Raw genomic sequence first — 13,728 nt, forward strand, 5'->3', positions numbered from 1 at the left:
CTGCTATGAAAGTGCTGCACATTTTTTGCTGGCTGATTCCACGCATGACCAGAAAGTAACCGTGGGGTTTATGCAGGGTTTATACACAGTTATGTGGAGTCCTGTGCGAGTGGCATTGTTGAGGAGGCACTTTCCCACGTATGTTATAATTACAGCGCTCCAGCTCTTCCAGTCTGGGGTCCCCACACAGCTCTGCCAATGTTCCTAAGTCCTGACCTGAAGCATTCTCTGCTATTTCAGTCCTGCGTTCCTCTGCAGTGTTGTGTGTCTTGGCCAACTCATGGGGATCCGGGGTAGACCTCCTCAGCACCAGCCATTCTCCTCCTTCAGATCCTTCCTCCCAACACTCCTTGGCCATGATGCTTCTAAAAAGCGTGACAGTGGTTAGGCTCCTGGTGTGCTGAGACTGCTACCTGTCACGCTGACCAATGTTTTCTCATTGGTTTCTTGTATTCTTCTGTTGGTCTCTCTGTGTCCATCTGTTCTGTCTTGTCTTACGCTTAGATTGCAAACTCCTATGTTTGTACCTGCACCTAGCACACGGCTGGGGCCCCTAGGCACAAACAGAATAACAACGTTCTTGGTATCTCTGCTGTTTCTTGCCCTGAATTAGAAATGTTTTCCGTAGCACAGCTCTTCTTCATGCTCCAAGGGGAGATGGCTGATGCTGGGTTTTTTTGTTTTTTTGACAGTTCCTTTGTGACTGGGACAGCTTGCTGTGGACACACGTCTCCTCTGAGAATCTGGGACCTAGAGAGGTAAGCATGTGGCCAGACCTTACTGTGCATGTTTCATTTTTGGGGGGCGGGAGGAGAAATGCACAGCTGGGGCTGCCTATAACCTGACTGTTGTCTGCAGTTTGCCAACTTAGTCATATGTCAGCCATGGGGCAAAGGAAGGTGTAGAGGTGAGATCTCAAGAAAAGTGACTTTCAGTTCCTCAGAATAAGGGGAGAGAGTGAGAGTCTCAGGGTAGACATGAGGCAACTCAGCTTGAAAGAAGGACCCCGAGCCAAGAGGGAGCGTGCAGAGAAGAGGCCAAGATTGGGAGTGTGGTAATAATTGGGATGCCGGAGAAGGGGGGGAGGGGATTGATGTCAGAGACAGGGAGTTGGGGAATGACACAAACTTAAGATGGACATCTAAAAAACTTCCCTGTGAAAAGTATTCCACACCCTGAGATCTCGGTCAGGAACTGAGACATGGGACTCTTAAAATGACTGGACAGAGCACTAGACAACCAGTAATTGTGAATATTCTGTATCAGCAAAGATGGGTTGGGTGATCTAAATAGGCTTCTTCCACCTTTGTCCCCTGTGAGCTTCAAACCGTATGCCTACTTAACCACGACCAAGAACCCTTTCCCTAGCCATGTCCCAGAGGGCAGTGTGTTTAGTGAATTGAACATTTCAGAAGCCCCTTGCTCTCATACAACTCCAGTATATTCTTCCAGCTTCTGAAGATAGAGAGAGAGACATGGATATTGTACAGAGAGTAGGAAATACCCTCAGATTTTGTTCCACAGAATACAGTTCAGCAGAGATGATGTGAAACTCTTTTACTGTACTTGAGTTCAGGTGTTAATATGCAACTTCTTTGGCCCTGAAAGTCCCCTTCTTCCCCGGTGCCAGGGATTCAGCATGTATGTGCTCCAATATTCCAGTGAAAGGGATTTCCCATCCTGTCTTGTTTTAGTACAAAGAACAGACTGGCTGCAATTTTTTTCTTGAGCAGATAAAGAACCAGTTGACATAGTTTATTTAGCTCGTTCAAGAACAAAGGGGGGGATATTCAGTGAAATTAAAAGGTGGGAAATTCAAAACCCATGAAAGGAAACAATTTGTAGGCATGCAATTAGCCTGTGGAACTCATTGCTACTGGAAGTAATTGAGGCCAAGAATGTAACAAGATTCAAGAAAGGATTGCGCATTCATATGAATATCAAGACTATCCAGTTATAATTAATTATAACACATTTAGAAAGGAGTATTAAAGCCTCTTTTAAGGGCTTAAGTCAATCTCTAACTGTTAGAGACCAGGATGAGACTTGGGGGGCAGATTATTCTATCTGCTACTGTGGGTTTCTTGCACCTTCCCCAGGAACATCTGGTGGTGGCCACTGTCAGAAACAGGATACTGGCCTGGGCGGACCTGGGGTATGATCCAGTTCTTCAGTTTCCACCTTTGGAATAGCCCATAGTTGACGGAGATGGAAATGGTCCCATGGCCAGCACCTCTGCCATGCTGAGTGTTCCCTTCTGCCTGTTCTCCAGCACTTTGCCTAGTCCCATGTAAACACCCCAAGAAATGGGGCTTCTCCCCTTTCCTCTGGGAGATTGTCTCCCAGTCAAATAGATCTCACTGGTGGGAACTGTTCTTTGATATCCAGCCGACATCTTTCTTTGCTCAGTTTCATCCCAGCAGTCCTTGGTATACCAGCTTATGCCACAGGAAGTAGTTCCTCCTCAGCGGTGTCTGTATTGGCTCTTGAAAGTACTTGTACATCTCCTGTCACACCTCCTCTTCGGTTGCTTTTTGGTCAAGATACGTGTTCTATACTGTCTCTCTCCAGCTAAATCGCCCTTTCAAGCAGTTGAGTTATTTTAGTTACATTTATCTGAATTCTTTCCAATTTGCCAACATTTCTCTGCTGTTGAGATGCCAGGAGCTGAGCACAGGGAAGTCTGGAGGTCTAGTTCTGCTTAGCAGTTTCTGCTTGTAGTTCACCATGGTGAAGGGTTGAATAGTGACTTGGTAATTTCATGTGATCACCTAAATGTGTCTTTTCCTTCAGTCTTAATACGTGGCAGAGGCTAATGGTCTGGGTCTCTGCATGGCGGCTGTCGGGGTGTAATGCAGTCTGGGAAAGCACTGGCCTTAGGACTCCGCACAGGTTGGGTTCCTGTTCTGCACCTGAACTCTGCCGAAGGGAGGTTTGAGGTTGACAGCCTGGGTATCTCTGTGTACTGAGGAGTGAACAGCACATGTATGACAAGATCACAATAGCACAGCACAGCTGTACATGATGGGTGTGCTCCGCTTAGGCCTGGAATAGCAGGGAGGAAGGCCATGCACATCAGGATTGAGGGGTGCTGGCCAAGCTGAGGGTGGGGGGACAGTAGTCCAGGACTAAAATGTCAGGGGGGCTGTGGACTAGGATTGAGGGGCTGGAGAAATGGGTGGGGTGTGTGTCAGGACTGAGGTGCACTGGCAGAGCTAGGGGGTTAGGTTTATTTACAAGCGCTGTCTGTCAGAGCTGGCTGTATTCGCTGCTATTCTATAGTTGTAGTTGGTTTAAGTTTTCAGTGTTGTTATATCTTTAAAGAAAAACAAAGGACCTGTCATAATTGATACGGTCCGGAATTAACCCTGGCACATGCTTTTTGGTGAACTGGGTGGTGAGCTGTTCGATTCCAGACTGGTGCGTAGATGTTGAGGTGATGGGTGCCCTTTGGGTGAATAGGCAGGCTCCGAGACTCTGGCTCATGCTGGGGCCTCTGGTGCTCTTGAACTCCTGGCTGCTCTCGAATGAAAGCATCTGCCAGGAGTGAAGGGACAGGCTCCAGGGCTAAGGGGCTGGTCGAGCTAACAGCCTGTCCCAGAGAAGCCCAAACAGATAATAAAGCTGTGCAGAAAATAGGATTAAGGTAACAAGCAGGCATGAAGGAGTTTGATCTTTCAATAAGGCCAAAGCCTGATTGACAGGCAGATCAAAAAGCTGGGATGGCCAAGCCAATGGGCCTAGCTCATCGGGCCGATTCTTCCCTCTTCACCTGTCCCAGCTGGAGTGCAACCCTGGGCCCTGTCTGTGAAGCTGCGGGAGATCCCCATGGTGGGCCGGGGTCCTGTGAGGATGCGCTGACGCAGGCTTCTGGATGGAGAGCTCACTTCAGTGGAAGAGCAAGTGGCTGCTGGTGAACTACGTGGCTCGGGTGGAAAACAAAGTGGTGACAGGGCAGGACGGACGACCTCAATCCCAGCAGTTCTCAACCTCTCCATATAATGTCCCTCTCCCCAGCCCAGGGCCACTGCTTGGGACACCTTTTCTGAGCCCGTTGGCGTCGCTCCTATGCTGACCAGCAGCATTGTCCATAGGAAAGCACTATGGGCTGCTCCTACAGGGTCTGTGCACGCTGTCTCCGCAGCACTACCAGCCCTGACTGGCTCAGGAAGCCACAGACCACCCACGGGAACTAAGTCCTGGATCTCTAGAAATAGCAGAGCCTCTCGAGCTGGCATGTCCTTTGCAAATGTAACAGCTCAGAGCTATTGGTGAGGGTTGAAAGGCAGCACCTGTGCAGAGTGTTTCTGCTACCATCAGGCAGGCAGGCAGGGTGGGAATACAGTCATCACTGACCGCCTCTCTGCAAGCCCTCTCTGCAAGTGCCTCGGGCTGTTTTCTGACCTAGGACGGCCATGCTGCTCCTTCTGACAGGCTGGTGGGAGCTGCATGTGTGTGTCTGAGAGCAGGTCTTCACCTGCCTCTGCCTCTCACAGTGAAACCCCCAGGAACTCGGAGCGTGGATCAGCCCCCAGTGGATCAGCCCCCAGCTCCTGTTGTCCAACACCCGACACTAAGCTGTGGTGATCTCCTGAGAATTCCTGTTCCCTTGGGGTGGGTGGTCTCTTGAATTCTCCACAGCTGAGACTTGGAACTTGCTACAAAAGATTTAAAGCTAAATAACTGGAGAATCCTGATCTTCTTAGTTCCAGACTGGATAAATCCTTGGCTGATACTTGTAGCTGTCGTTCTTGGCATGAAGGTGTTAGGCCCTTTTCTGTTCTCTGGGGTGGCCTGTTGCGTCGCAGTGAGGGATGGGGACGTGAACAATGTCTTCACCTGGAAACTCCTTCTGAGCCTTGCACAGGGTTGGCTGGAGTTTGGGGTGAAGATATTTGTTGGGGGAGGAGAGGCATGTTCAGCTGATGGCATCGGACCAGAGCAGCACAAGCAGTTTGCAGAACTGAGTCGAAGGCAGTGGGATGACCCTGTAATGCCCAGTCATTGACTGCTGGCTGACATTCCAGCTGCAGGCACACAGCTGGTCCTTTCGCCTGGTGTGAATAAGATCTGTTGTTCCTGAATGAGTATTTTGAGGCGATCCCTTAGACTCTGTCCTCCGGGACATATCGTGGCATCTTAGCGCCTTGTGCTGTAGTGACTGGAAGTTACCCCATTGCTTCAGCCTGACACTATTGCCATTTCGGTCCCAAAGGTGTTTGGGGAGGCTCTTAGTGCCCTGCAAGCTCACCTTCGCAGATGTGGGAGGATCGGAATTATCCCAGGAAGTTCTTGGATGGAAATCCTGGTGGGTTGCTCCACTCTGCCAGGTCTGAGTGCACTGGGGATGCTACAGCACTGTCCTTACAAGAAATGCTGTTACGGTGCATCTTGTGGTGTGGCCAAAAGTGAGGGCAAAGAATCTGTGGTAGGGAACAGGCCTGCCTCGGCCGGGACTACATGCCCCAGGCCTTCCCATCGTTAGCAGGGGTAATTCTGAAGTTCTGCCTCGGGAGGTGGGCTAGGGCTGGCATCCAGCGTCCTGATTTCTAACCTCCGCTGTCCCGCTGATTCCCTCTGACTTCCCTTTAGCAAGGTACCTTTCTCTGCCCATTATGGGCTATGACCCTTCTCACCTGTGTCCATGTTGCGCCATGTGCTAGGCGCTCCTCTCTGTCCAAGCATGCCAGCTGCCCATGCCTGCTTCATGTTAAAACCTTCCCGAAAACTTGTTTTTTCGACAGGCGCTAACAGGGCTCAGTAAAGGTACTGTCCCCAGCCCATTTGAAGGGCAAGGTGGTGTGGGATGGAACCTTCCTCGGAGTCTCCCAGAGCACTTGGTGTAGATTCTTAACTCCTTGGGACGTGGCCTGGGACTGCCTGCCTGTCTGGAACTGCATTGAGTTCAGTATCCCTGCTCAGCAAGGAGCCCCCGGGTCATGGCCGGCCCAATTACACCTACTCCCTCTGGGATTGTGAGGCCGCTTTTTAGAACAGAAACCCTGCCTGCCTTCAGACATAGCCATCAGCTAACCCTTTGGGCAGGTTATCCCAGATCTGTCCGTTCTGGGGTCTCTACATCGGCCTGAGGAGCAGCTGGTTCCGGAGGGACCATTGTTCTGATCCGGTATGGCTGTCCCTGTGTCCTGAACACTTGGAATATGCAAAGCACCACGCTGTCCTTTTGTAAACCTGCAGCGTGCTACTCCCCCAGAGGCACATGGGCCGAGACACAGGAGAAGGCATGTTAACTGTGCTAAGGTTAAACAGCCGCGGCTTCTCTCTTCCTTTGAAATCTCCCAACTCTTTCCTTTGAAAGCGTTTGTGGCAGCTTGTTTTCTTTTCTTTTCTGTTTTTAGAGAACCCTCTAATTTCTCTTTTGGGTCCCTCCGTCCCCCGAGCCCTTTGAAATCGGCTTTACGCCGTCTCTGACACCAAACTGACACTTTGCGTTTCCCCACTTCTTATCCCTTTATGGCAACAGATGTTGAAATTTTGTATCCCTTTTATCTGTCCCTCTTCGCCCTCTTCCTGTAATTAGGTTTCCCTTGTTAGCAGTACAAAGTGGGCTGGTGCTGCCCGGCCTTTTGAGCCATTGTGTATGAGCACATGTGGGTTGGTTTTTTTTTTCGGAAAGGTCCCTTCCCCCTTAAGTGGTAGGAGTGGTGTGGACGGAGGCTGCAGCTTTTTTGTTCTCCATTTATCTCTGCCACCTTTTCAAAGGGATGAAAAAGAGCGAGGGAGAGGGCGCACTGAGGGGAAGATTCAGAGCTGCATTTCTTGACCCAGTCAGGCCTCCTGCCTCCTCTTCAGGTGCTCCAGGCAGGGCCCCTTTGATGTCAGTGGGAAGCTAGTGCTGTGCACAAAGCCAGGTGAAAGGTGCGGGGCTTCACAAAAGCTGCTGGGAATAGGGGAGAGGGGAGTTCCAGGTGTGTGCACTGGGCACGCTGCCGAGAGGGCGGGGGAAGGTCCTGCAGCGTCAGTAATACACCTCTGTATGTGTCCGGGATCAGGCCGCAGTGCTATGAAAACAAAGCAGGAGCGGCCACGCAGGACGTGCCACCTGAAGGAGCTGCACCTGCAGCTTGCTGAATTAGCTGCTGCTTGGCCCGTTGACTGATCCACGTTAGTATCTGTTCGGGTAATGTGAGCCAGGTCCCCCTCAGCTCTTGCAGGGGAGTGGAGTGGATGCACTAACGGGCCTCTTCTGTCTCAAACCATATTCATCCTATCTACGTTTGTAGCTTTTAACACACAGACCAACGCCACCAGAGCAGCTGGCAGCAGGGCTGGTGCGTCTTTACGTTTGCGTCTTCTCCTTTCTGGATAAATTTGTTAGTCTCTAAGGTGCCACAAGTACTCCTGGTCTGACTGAGGACAGACACTCTTTCTAAGTCTCGTGCCCAATCCTGCAAGACTGTACTCGGCGTAGCCCCACTAATTCACTGGGACCAGTTGGGTGTGTAGGGGGACTCGGGAGAATAAGGGTTTGCAGGATCAGATCCGAGTTATAAGCTGTATTTCTAACTCTTCACAGAGAGAGTTTTGTCGAGGGATAGGCTTTGGTACACCATGTAAGTTTTAGATCTGTGTCTTCTGTTAAATTCCACCAAAGTCCTGCAGAAGGCGAAACCTTACAGCTTGGAGAGTTTAAACAAACCCTAGGGAATCCGCCAGGATTTTAGGATGGGGGCGGGGAGGAGGAAGGGGAGCAAACCAGTTAAGTAATTTTGATGTAGTACATCCCAAACGGGGAGAGAGGTCGCTGGTAGAAACTCCCACCAGAGTATGCCACTTACGTTGGCTCCCTCTTGATAGTCAAAAATGGAGAGAGGTTGCCAAGAGGCGGGAGTGATATTGTAGGATGGTAAACATCTGGTGTGGAGGCCACCTTTTAGGGCTCTGGAGGCAGGGACTGAGAAATGGCTGTAGACTCAGAATTCACCCAGCCTCCTACAGTACCTTGGTTTTGCTGATTTGTTATTGCCTGGGCTTATGCAGTGCCAGCATGGAGTGTTTGTGTATACATAGCTGGTTATTTCCATAGAGTGCCAGATTCTAATGCCATGTTGTCTCCCCTTTGGATTATTTGAGGAACTGAAATTGTCCCCAGAACTCTAAATAAATAGGGGTAGTGGAGTGGGCGGTAATACGGTCTAGTGAAGTGGGGGTTCCTCTCCCAGCTGCCCCCTGGACCTGCTCTGTGACCTTGTGTAGGTCATGTCACCTCTGTTCCCTTCCCTGTGTCCTGTCTGTTCAGGCTGTAAGCTCTCGGAGGCAGGGCCTCTGTCTGGGTGCTTTGTACAACGCTCAAGGTGGCAGGGCTCTTGTCTTGTTCGGACCTTCCAACAATGCTGCAGTACAAATAGTCCTAATAAAAAGGACACATTATGCAGCTGGATGGAGAGATCAGATCCAGGTTTTAGTTCTAGTTAAAAGAAAAATAGACGGATACTTTTAGGAATGAAGATGGATCTTCTGCCTTCAGGCACAAACTGATTGCCTGAGAGATCAGGAAGGAATTTGAGGGAGGAAGGAAGGAACCCCTCCAGTTCCCCAGGTAACCCAAAGGCATTACCTGAGTTTTTCTTGCCTTCCTCTGAGGCATCCAGGCATTGGTCATTGTCAGAGGCAGGATGCTGGGTTTGATGGGCCAGCTATCAGATCCCATGTCTCTTGGATGGCAGCTTCTTGCGATGTCTCCATTAGCTGTATCCAAAGGTCTGAGTCTTGTCTGAACGTGTGAGATCTTTTCCTGGGGTCTGTATAAAATCTCCAAAACCAGGTCTGGGCTCTCTTGTTCTCTGTTGATGGTGATTTTAACATCACCCCTCTGGGCCCTGGCTGCAGTTTCATAGGCTCCTCCCTTACCAGTGTTGAGCTGTGGCTCCTCTCCATGCATCTTCCCCACTAGCACAAGGTGAAGTTTTTTAGTCCGAGGTTCTCACTGCAGCTTCAGCCACTTCTTATTCCAAACAAACATGGCGCCAACTTCTGCCCTTGGATTTGGGTGTCCTAGAGCACAAACTGTCCCTTTCACTCCCACTCAGACCTATTGATGACAACTTGACAACACCTGAAACGAGCCAAACGTGCGTGTGTGGGGGTGAAAGTGCCTAGTGCATTGATCAGTTTCATCCCCAGGAGCCCGAGCAATCTTTATTTTTCCCTGGGTTGAGAGAGAATCAACAGAAGCCTGGGAGAAGAATGGAAACCAGTGAATGAGGAACCCCCTCTGCCGCTGGTTAGCACTCGCTCATTTAAACAGATGGCTTTGTTTTGACTGGGAGTCTCCATTTTTTTGTCTGCCACTAAAGAAGACCTCCAGAGCTCTGTCCAGAAAGAAGCCCTACAGTTGCTTATTCCCACACAAGTGGTGCAAGAGGCTCTGAGAATTCCCTGCCTCTTTTCCTCCCCTGGCTTTTTTCCCTCTTTGCCCAGAAATCACAGTTTGAGAGAATTCCCCCCTACTCCTCCCGCTGGAAAGAAAGACCAAGAGACATTCCTGACATTCTTTGCAGAGAAAAGGGGTTAAATGTCTGAATTTGGGGGTCACCGTGTTATACAAATTGCAATCTAATCGTTTTTACAAGAACACACGTGTGCTAAGAAAAGGAGCCAGGGACAAGAAAGACAAGGGGACAGACAGCTTTTTTTGTCCTTTTCCCCCCAAGGTTTCAGGCTATTGTCATGTCCCCGTCCCTCTCCCTCCTCACCCCCGAGAGGGAGAACATTGGTTTTATAGTTAAATTGGTCCGTAAAGCAGAAGGGCTTGGTGCCACTTCTGTTTGTTTTCCCAAATAAAAGCCCCAGCGGGGTCCCTTTTGCACCGTCGTGGCTTTATTTGAAGAAACTGGCTTTTTCCCATAGCCCAGCATGTCAGTTTATCCTCTGAACTTAACCTTACAGGAACCCGGACAACAAAAACTCACAGGGTCCCAGAGCAGGCAAGGTAAAGAAATTGTATCTTTTTATTGGACCATTTAAAGTGTGTGTGGGCCAATTCAGAGAAAGCAGAAGAAAAGAGGGCAAAACTCCTTCCCCATCCCCTCCACCTCTGCTGTCACCGCCCCCCTACTGCTCGCTGTATCCAAAAGTTTGCCTCCCTCCAGCTGGCTCTGGGAACTTTGCTGAAACGGTCTCTGCAACCTCAGAGTGTTCCTTCCCTTTGTCAGTCCCCGCACCTTGGAACACTTCTCCTTACTGTGGCCCATTTAAGATCGAGACGCTTCCATAGACTCCTAATCCCTTGAGTTCCCTGCCGGGCCTACACGCCTCAGGTACATGAAAAAAGTAACACTGGGTTAACGCTGCAAAGATTCAGTGAGAGTAATCTGGGTGTAGGAAGGGTGTGGCTCGCTGGTGTATATCCCTTCACTGTCTGCCTCTCCTTGGCATTTTTTCAGCCTGTATTTCCCCTGGTTCTCTGCAGCCCCTGCTGCTCTCCTCTGCAGGTCGCTTGGCAGATTTGGTGCTCTCTCCAAGTGTGCTAACTAGAATTGGGCAAAGGCTACACTGTGTGTAATTTTATGAGGCGAATTTTGCTTCCTTTCCCTGTTGGCCATTACAGGAGGGCAGGCTTATGGCTTTCTTGAACTGATGTGTTCAAACATCCAGATCACTCGCACTGAAGTAATTTGTTTATTCTGTAGATCATTCACAGTTGGTTGATTGCAAGTGTGTTGCTATTTGAAATCCATTGATTGGACACAGGTTACATGGAATCACTTTTCATCCTTAGTTGGTGGATGAGCATCATTCATAGAATCTGATTTCCAGAGGGAATATTTGTTCTGTACATTCAAATATTTGGTTTTGGGGGACACACACTCTGTTTTGCATACAATTAACTGTTTCCCTGAACACTCCTACCAACAAATTTGGTATGCCGAATATTTGTAGAAAGTGAACATATGGGGGCTGTAGATGCCGATGAATCAAACTAATCTAAAAATTGGAACCAGTGAGTGGAATATTGCTTGTAGCATTAAGACCAAGAGTTGGGCTAAATTTTCCCTAAGAAACACCTGGCAAAGAGCTAAAGCAGCTGAACCGAGTGCAGAGAGGTAGATGTTTGCTTGTTTTCGGCTATAGAGGGTTAGAAGATCTTCTGAAAATCCCAACATTACAGTTACAGAAAATAATTATCACTCCTTGGAAGAGTGAAGGAAGCTTTTGCTTCACGATGGATTAACTCTGCCTTTGGGCCCAATCTAACTCCCCTTGATTTTAACAAGGGTGGATTGTATCCTTAGGTATGTCCAATCTTCCATTTTCAATTCTCTAACTTACTTTTCATCCTTGCTACTGTTTCCTTTTCTGTATTTCACCCAACTGGGAGAGTGAAACTCACCTGGCCACTTTCAGTTGCTGGTTCTTGTGACCTAGTAATGCTGTTGTATTCAGTGTTCCAACACAAGGGAAGAGTTAAAAACAAAACAAAATCCCACTGGAATATTTTAAAAATAATGTAATAAAAATCTTTGTTTGTCCAAAGGATCTAAACTAATGGAAATGCATCAAGGGTTATCTAACGTCAATGTCTGAACAAAATGCCTGTGGCTGTTGATCCTGTCTGGCCTTAATAATTCTTAGATGCATTCCCCAAGCCCCAGAGCATTAGCACCGTGTTCCCGTTAGATGTCTCAGACCCGTTCTAGGAGCAAAGGAGTCAGAATATTCTTATGCAACAACATCCACTAAATCAGGAAAAGAGTGAGCTGATTGGACTTCACCTAGTCCATTTCCCCTAGGGCCAGCTCAGGGTTGTTCCTGACATTATCTTGTTCAGGCCAAAGACTTTAAATTGCCCAAGTGCTAGGGTTTCCAGCACTTCCCTTGGGAGACCGTTCTGCAGAGTGGTGTAGTGAACTGGGCAGAGGTTCACAGCACCCCTGCCTTCTTAAGCACTTGGGCCAGATTTGTAAAGGTGTTCAGGGCCCAAAGATGCAAATAAGTGCATATGGGGATTTTTCACAAGTCTTTACGTGCGTCTTTAGGCTCTGAATACCTTTGAAAATCTGTCCTTTAGAAAGTCCAGTGATGGGCACTATAGAGAGCTACAGGCTAGATAAACTGTGGAAGTTGGGTAGTGAATGAGACAGGAGCACAAGAAGGGATGGCCTGGGACCTAGGAGTGATGGGTTCAGGTCCTGTCTCTGCTCTAGACTGCCTGTTGGCCCTTAAGTCACGTAGTGTGCGGTTGCCTCAGTTCTCCACCTACAAAGTAAGGACGGGGCTTCTTGACCTCCCAGGAGTGTTGCAAAGAGAGAAATACCTTATTGTCTGGGACATGCTCAGATGCTACGGTGGCCTATAACAAAAGGAAAAGGGGCCTTGTGTAGTGCTGGTTGGGGTGATGTGCAGGATGAGATCACTCCCTGAACATCAGACTGGCTGCGGCCTCGTTCGCTGAGCAGTGCCCTGAACGAAGCAGGAGCCCTGTAAGGGGAACCAGTGGGTGGTGATGTAATTCCCGACTGTATCATACTGCACATGCACAAGGGGGCAGAGTTAAGGCCCCGTGGGCAGCTTTAACGCTGCCATTTCCTCACTTTTGAGTGCTTGGCTTCACAACCTTAACATTTTCTTTCATTTAGGTTTGGGTTTGTTTTTTTTTAATTGAACGGACTGTCTGTAGAACAATTTGTCCAAAAGATTCACAGAGCAGGTGTATTGCAGAAGGCTCTGGAAAACTGGCTGAATGGTTGCAGCGATCTGTTTATCTGATGAAGGTGGCACATGCGTCTTGTTTGTGAATTTTTCGTTAACTGCGTTTGATTTTCCTGAATTTGTTCCTGGTGCTCAAACGTGTCAGCAGACCAGCTGCTGGCAAACCGTGGCCACCATATGAACTTGCTGCTACTCATTTCTACTGCCGCGTGATTGGCCACGTTGGCCAGCAGGTATGGTTTCTGGTCCCTGATTGAGTGTAAGAGAAGAGGAGAATGGCTTGTGAAAGTCACGGGCGCCGCTACAGTGTAGACATTCCCCAAAGCGATGGGAGGGGTTCTCCCGTCACTGTCAGTAATCCAGCTCCCCCATAGGCACTGGGTTGATGGAAGAATTCATCTGCTGACCTGTCACTGTCTCCATCGGGTTAGGCTGGCATAGCTGTATCTCTGGGGTGTGGTAGCTGTGCCGGTGTAAATTGCCAGAGTAGAGCAGTCCTGGGAGAAAGCAGGAGCAGTTTGTGCAAGAGCTAATGCAGGGGGATTAAAAATTAGGGGGCATTTTAACCTTTTACAGCTTGAGTCAGGCCAGGAAACGGGCACGTCTGCTAGATGAATGAGAGGCTTGTGATTTTGTAGGCTAGGCTCAGAGTCCGCATTACCTTTCCTTTCTCGCGTTCGCACAGCACAATCAGGTGTGCATTCGTGCGTGCTCTCATCCGCAGAGGCCTTGTCTGTCTTACTGAATTGCCCCAGGCCAGGAGCTTCCTGAAACATCTTCACTGTGCTGAACAGGGCGGGTGAAATGTTACACTGGATTAGGTACAGGCTTTGCTGTAGCCTGGCTTCAGGGAGGGAACTGTTTCCCTTGAGATCTGGTGCACCATGCAATAGTAAATGTACCAGTTCCATAAGCGGGCTAGGTGCCAGTTCTGGAGAGGGAATTTTGTTTCTGAATTTAAATCAGCAAAGAGTCCTGTGGCACCTTATAGACTAACAGACGTTTTGGAGCATGAGCTTTCATAGATGCATCTGATGAAGTGGGTATTCACCCACG

The 13,728-nt window shown here is 49.1% G+C and overlaps 1 protein-coding gene across 2 annotated transcripts in view; it reads left to right on the forward strand.

Moving 5' to 3' along the window:
• FBXW4 (F-box and WD repeat domain containing 4) overlaps positions 1 to 13,728 on the forward strand; it is an 87,835-nt gene that overhangs the window by 65,419 nt on the left and 8,688 nt on the right. For both annotated transcript variants that reach the window (XM_030569795.1, XM_030569796.1), the window contains exon 6: positions 693 to 758. In XM_030569795.1, the coding sequence (XP_030425655.1) occupies positions 693 to 758 (66 nt within the window). The remainder of the gene's footprint in view (positions 1 to 692; positions 759 to 13,728) is intronic.

This window comes from Gopherus evgoodei, chromosome 7, assembly GCF_007399415.2.
Source record: "Gopherus evgoodei ecotype Sinaloan lineage chromosome 7, rGopEvg1_v1.p, whole genome shotgun sequence".
Lineage (NCBI taxonomy): Eukaryota > Metazoa > Chordata > Testudines > Testudinidae > Gopherus > Gopherus evgoodei.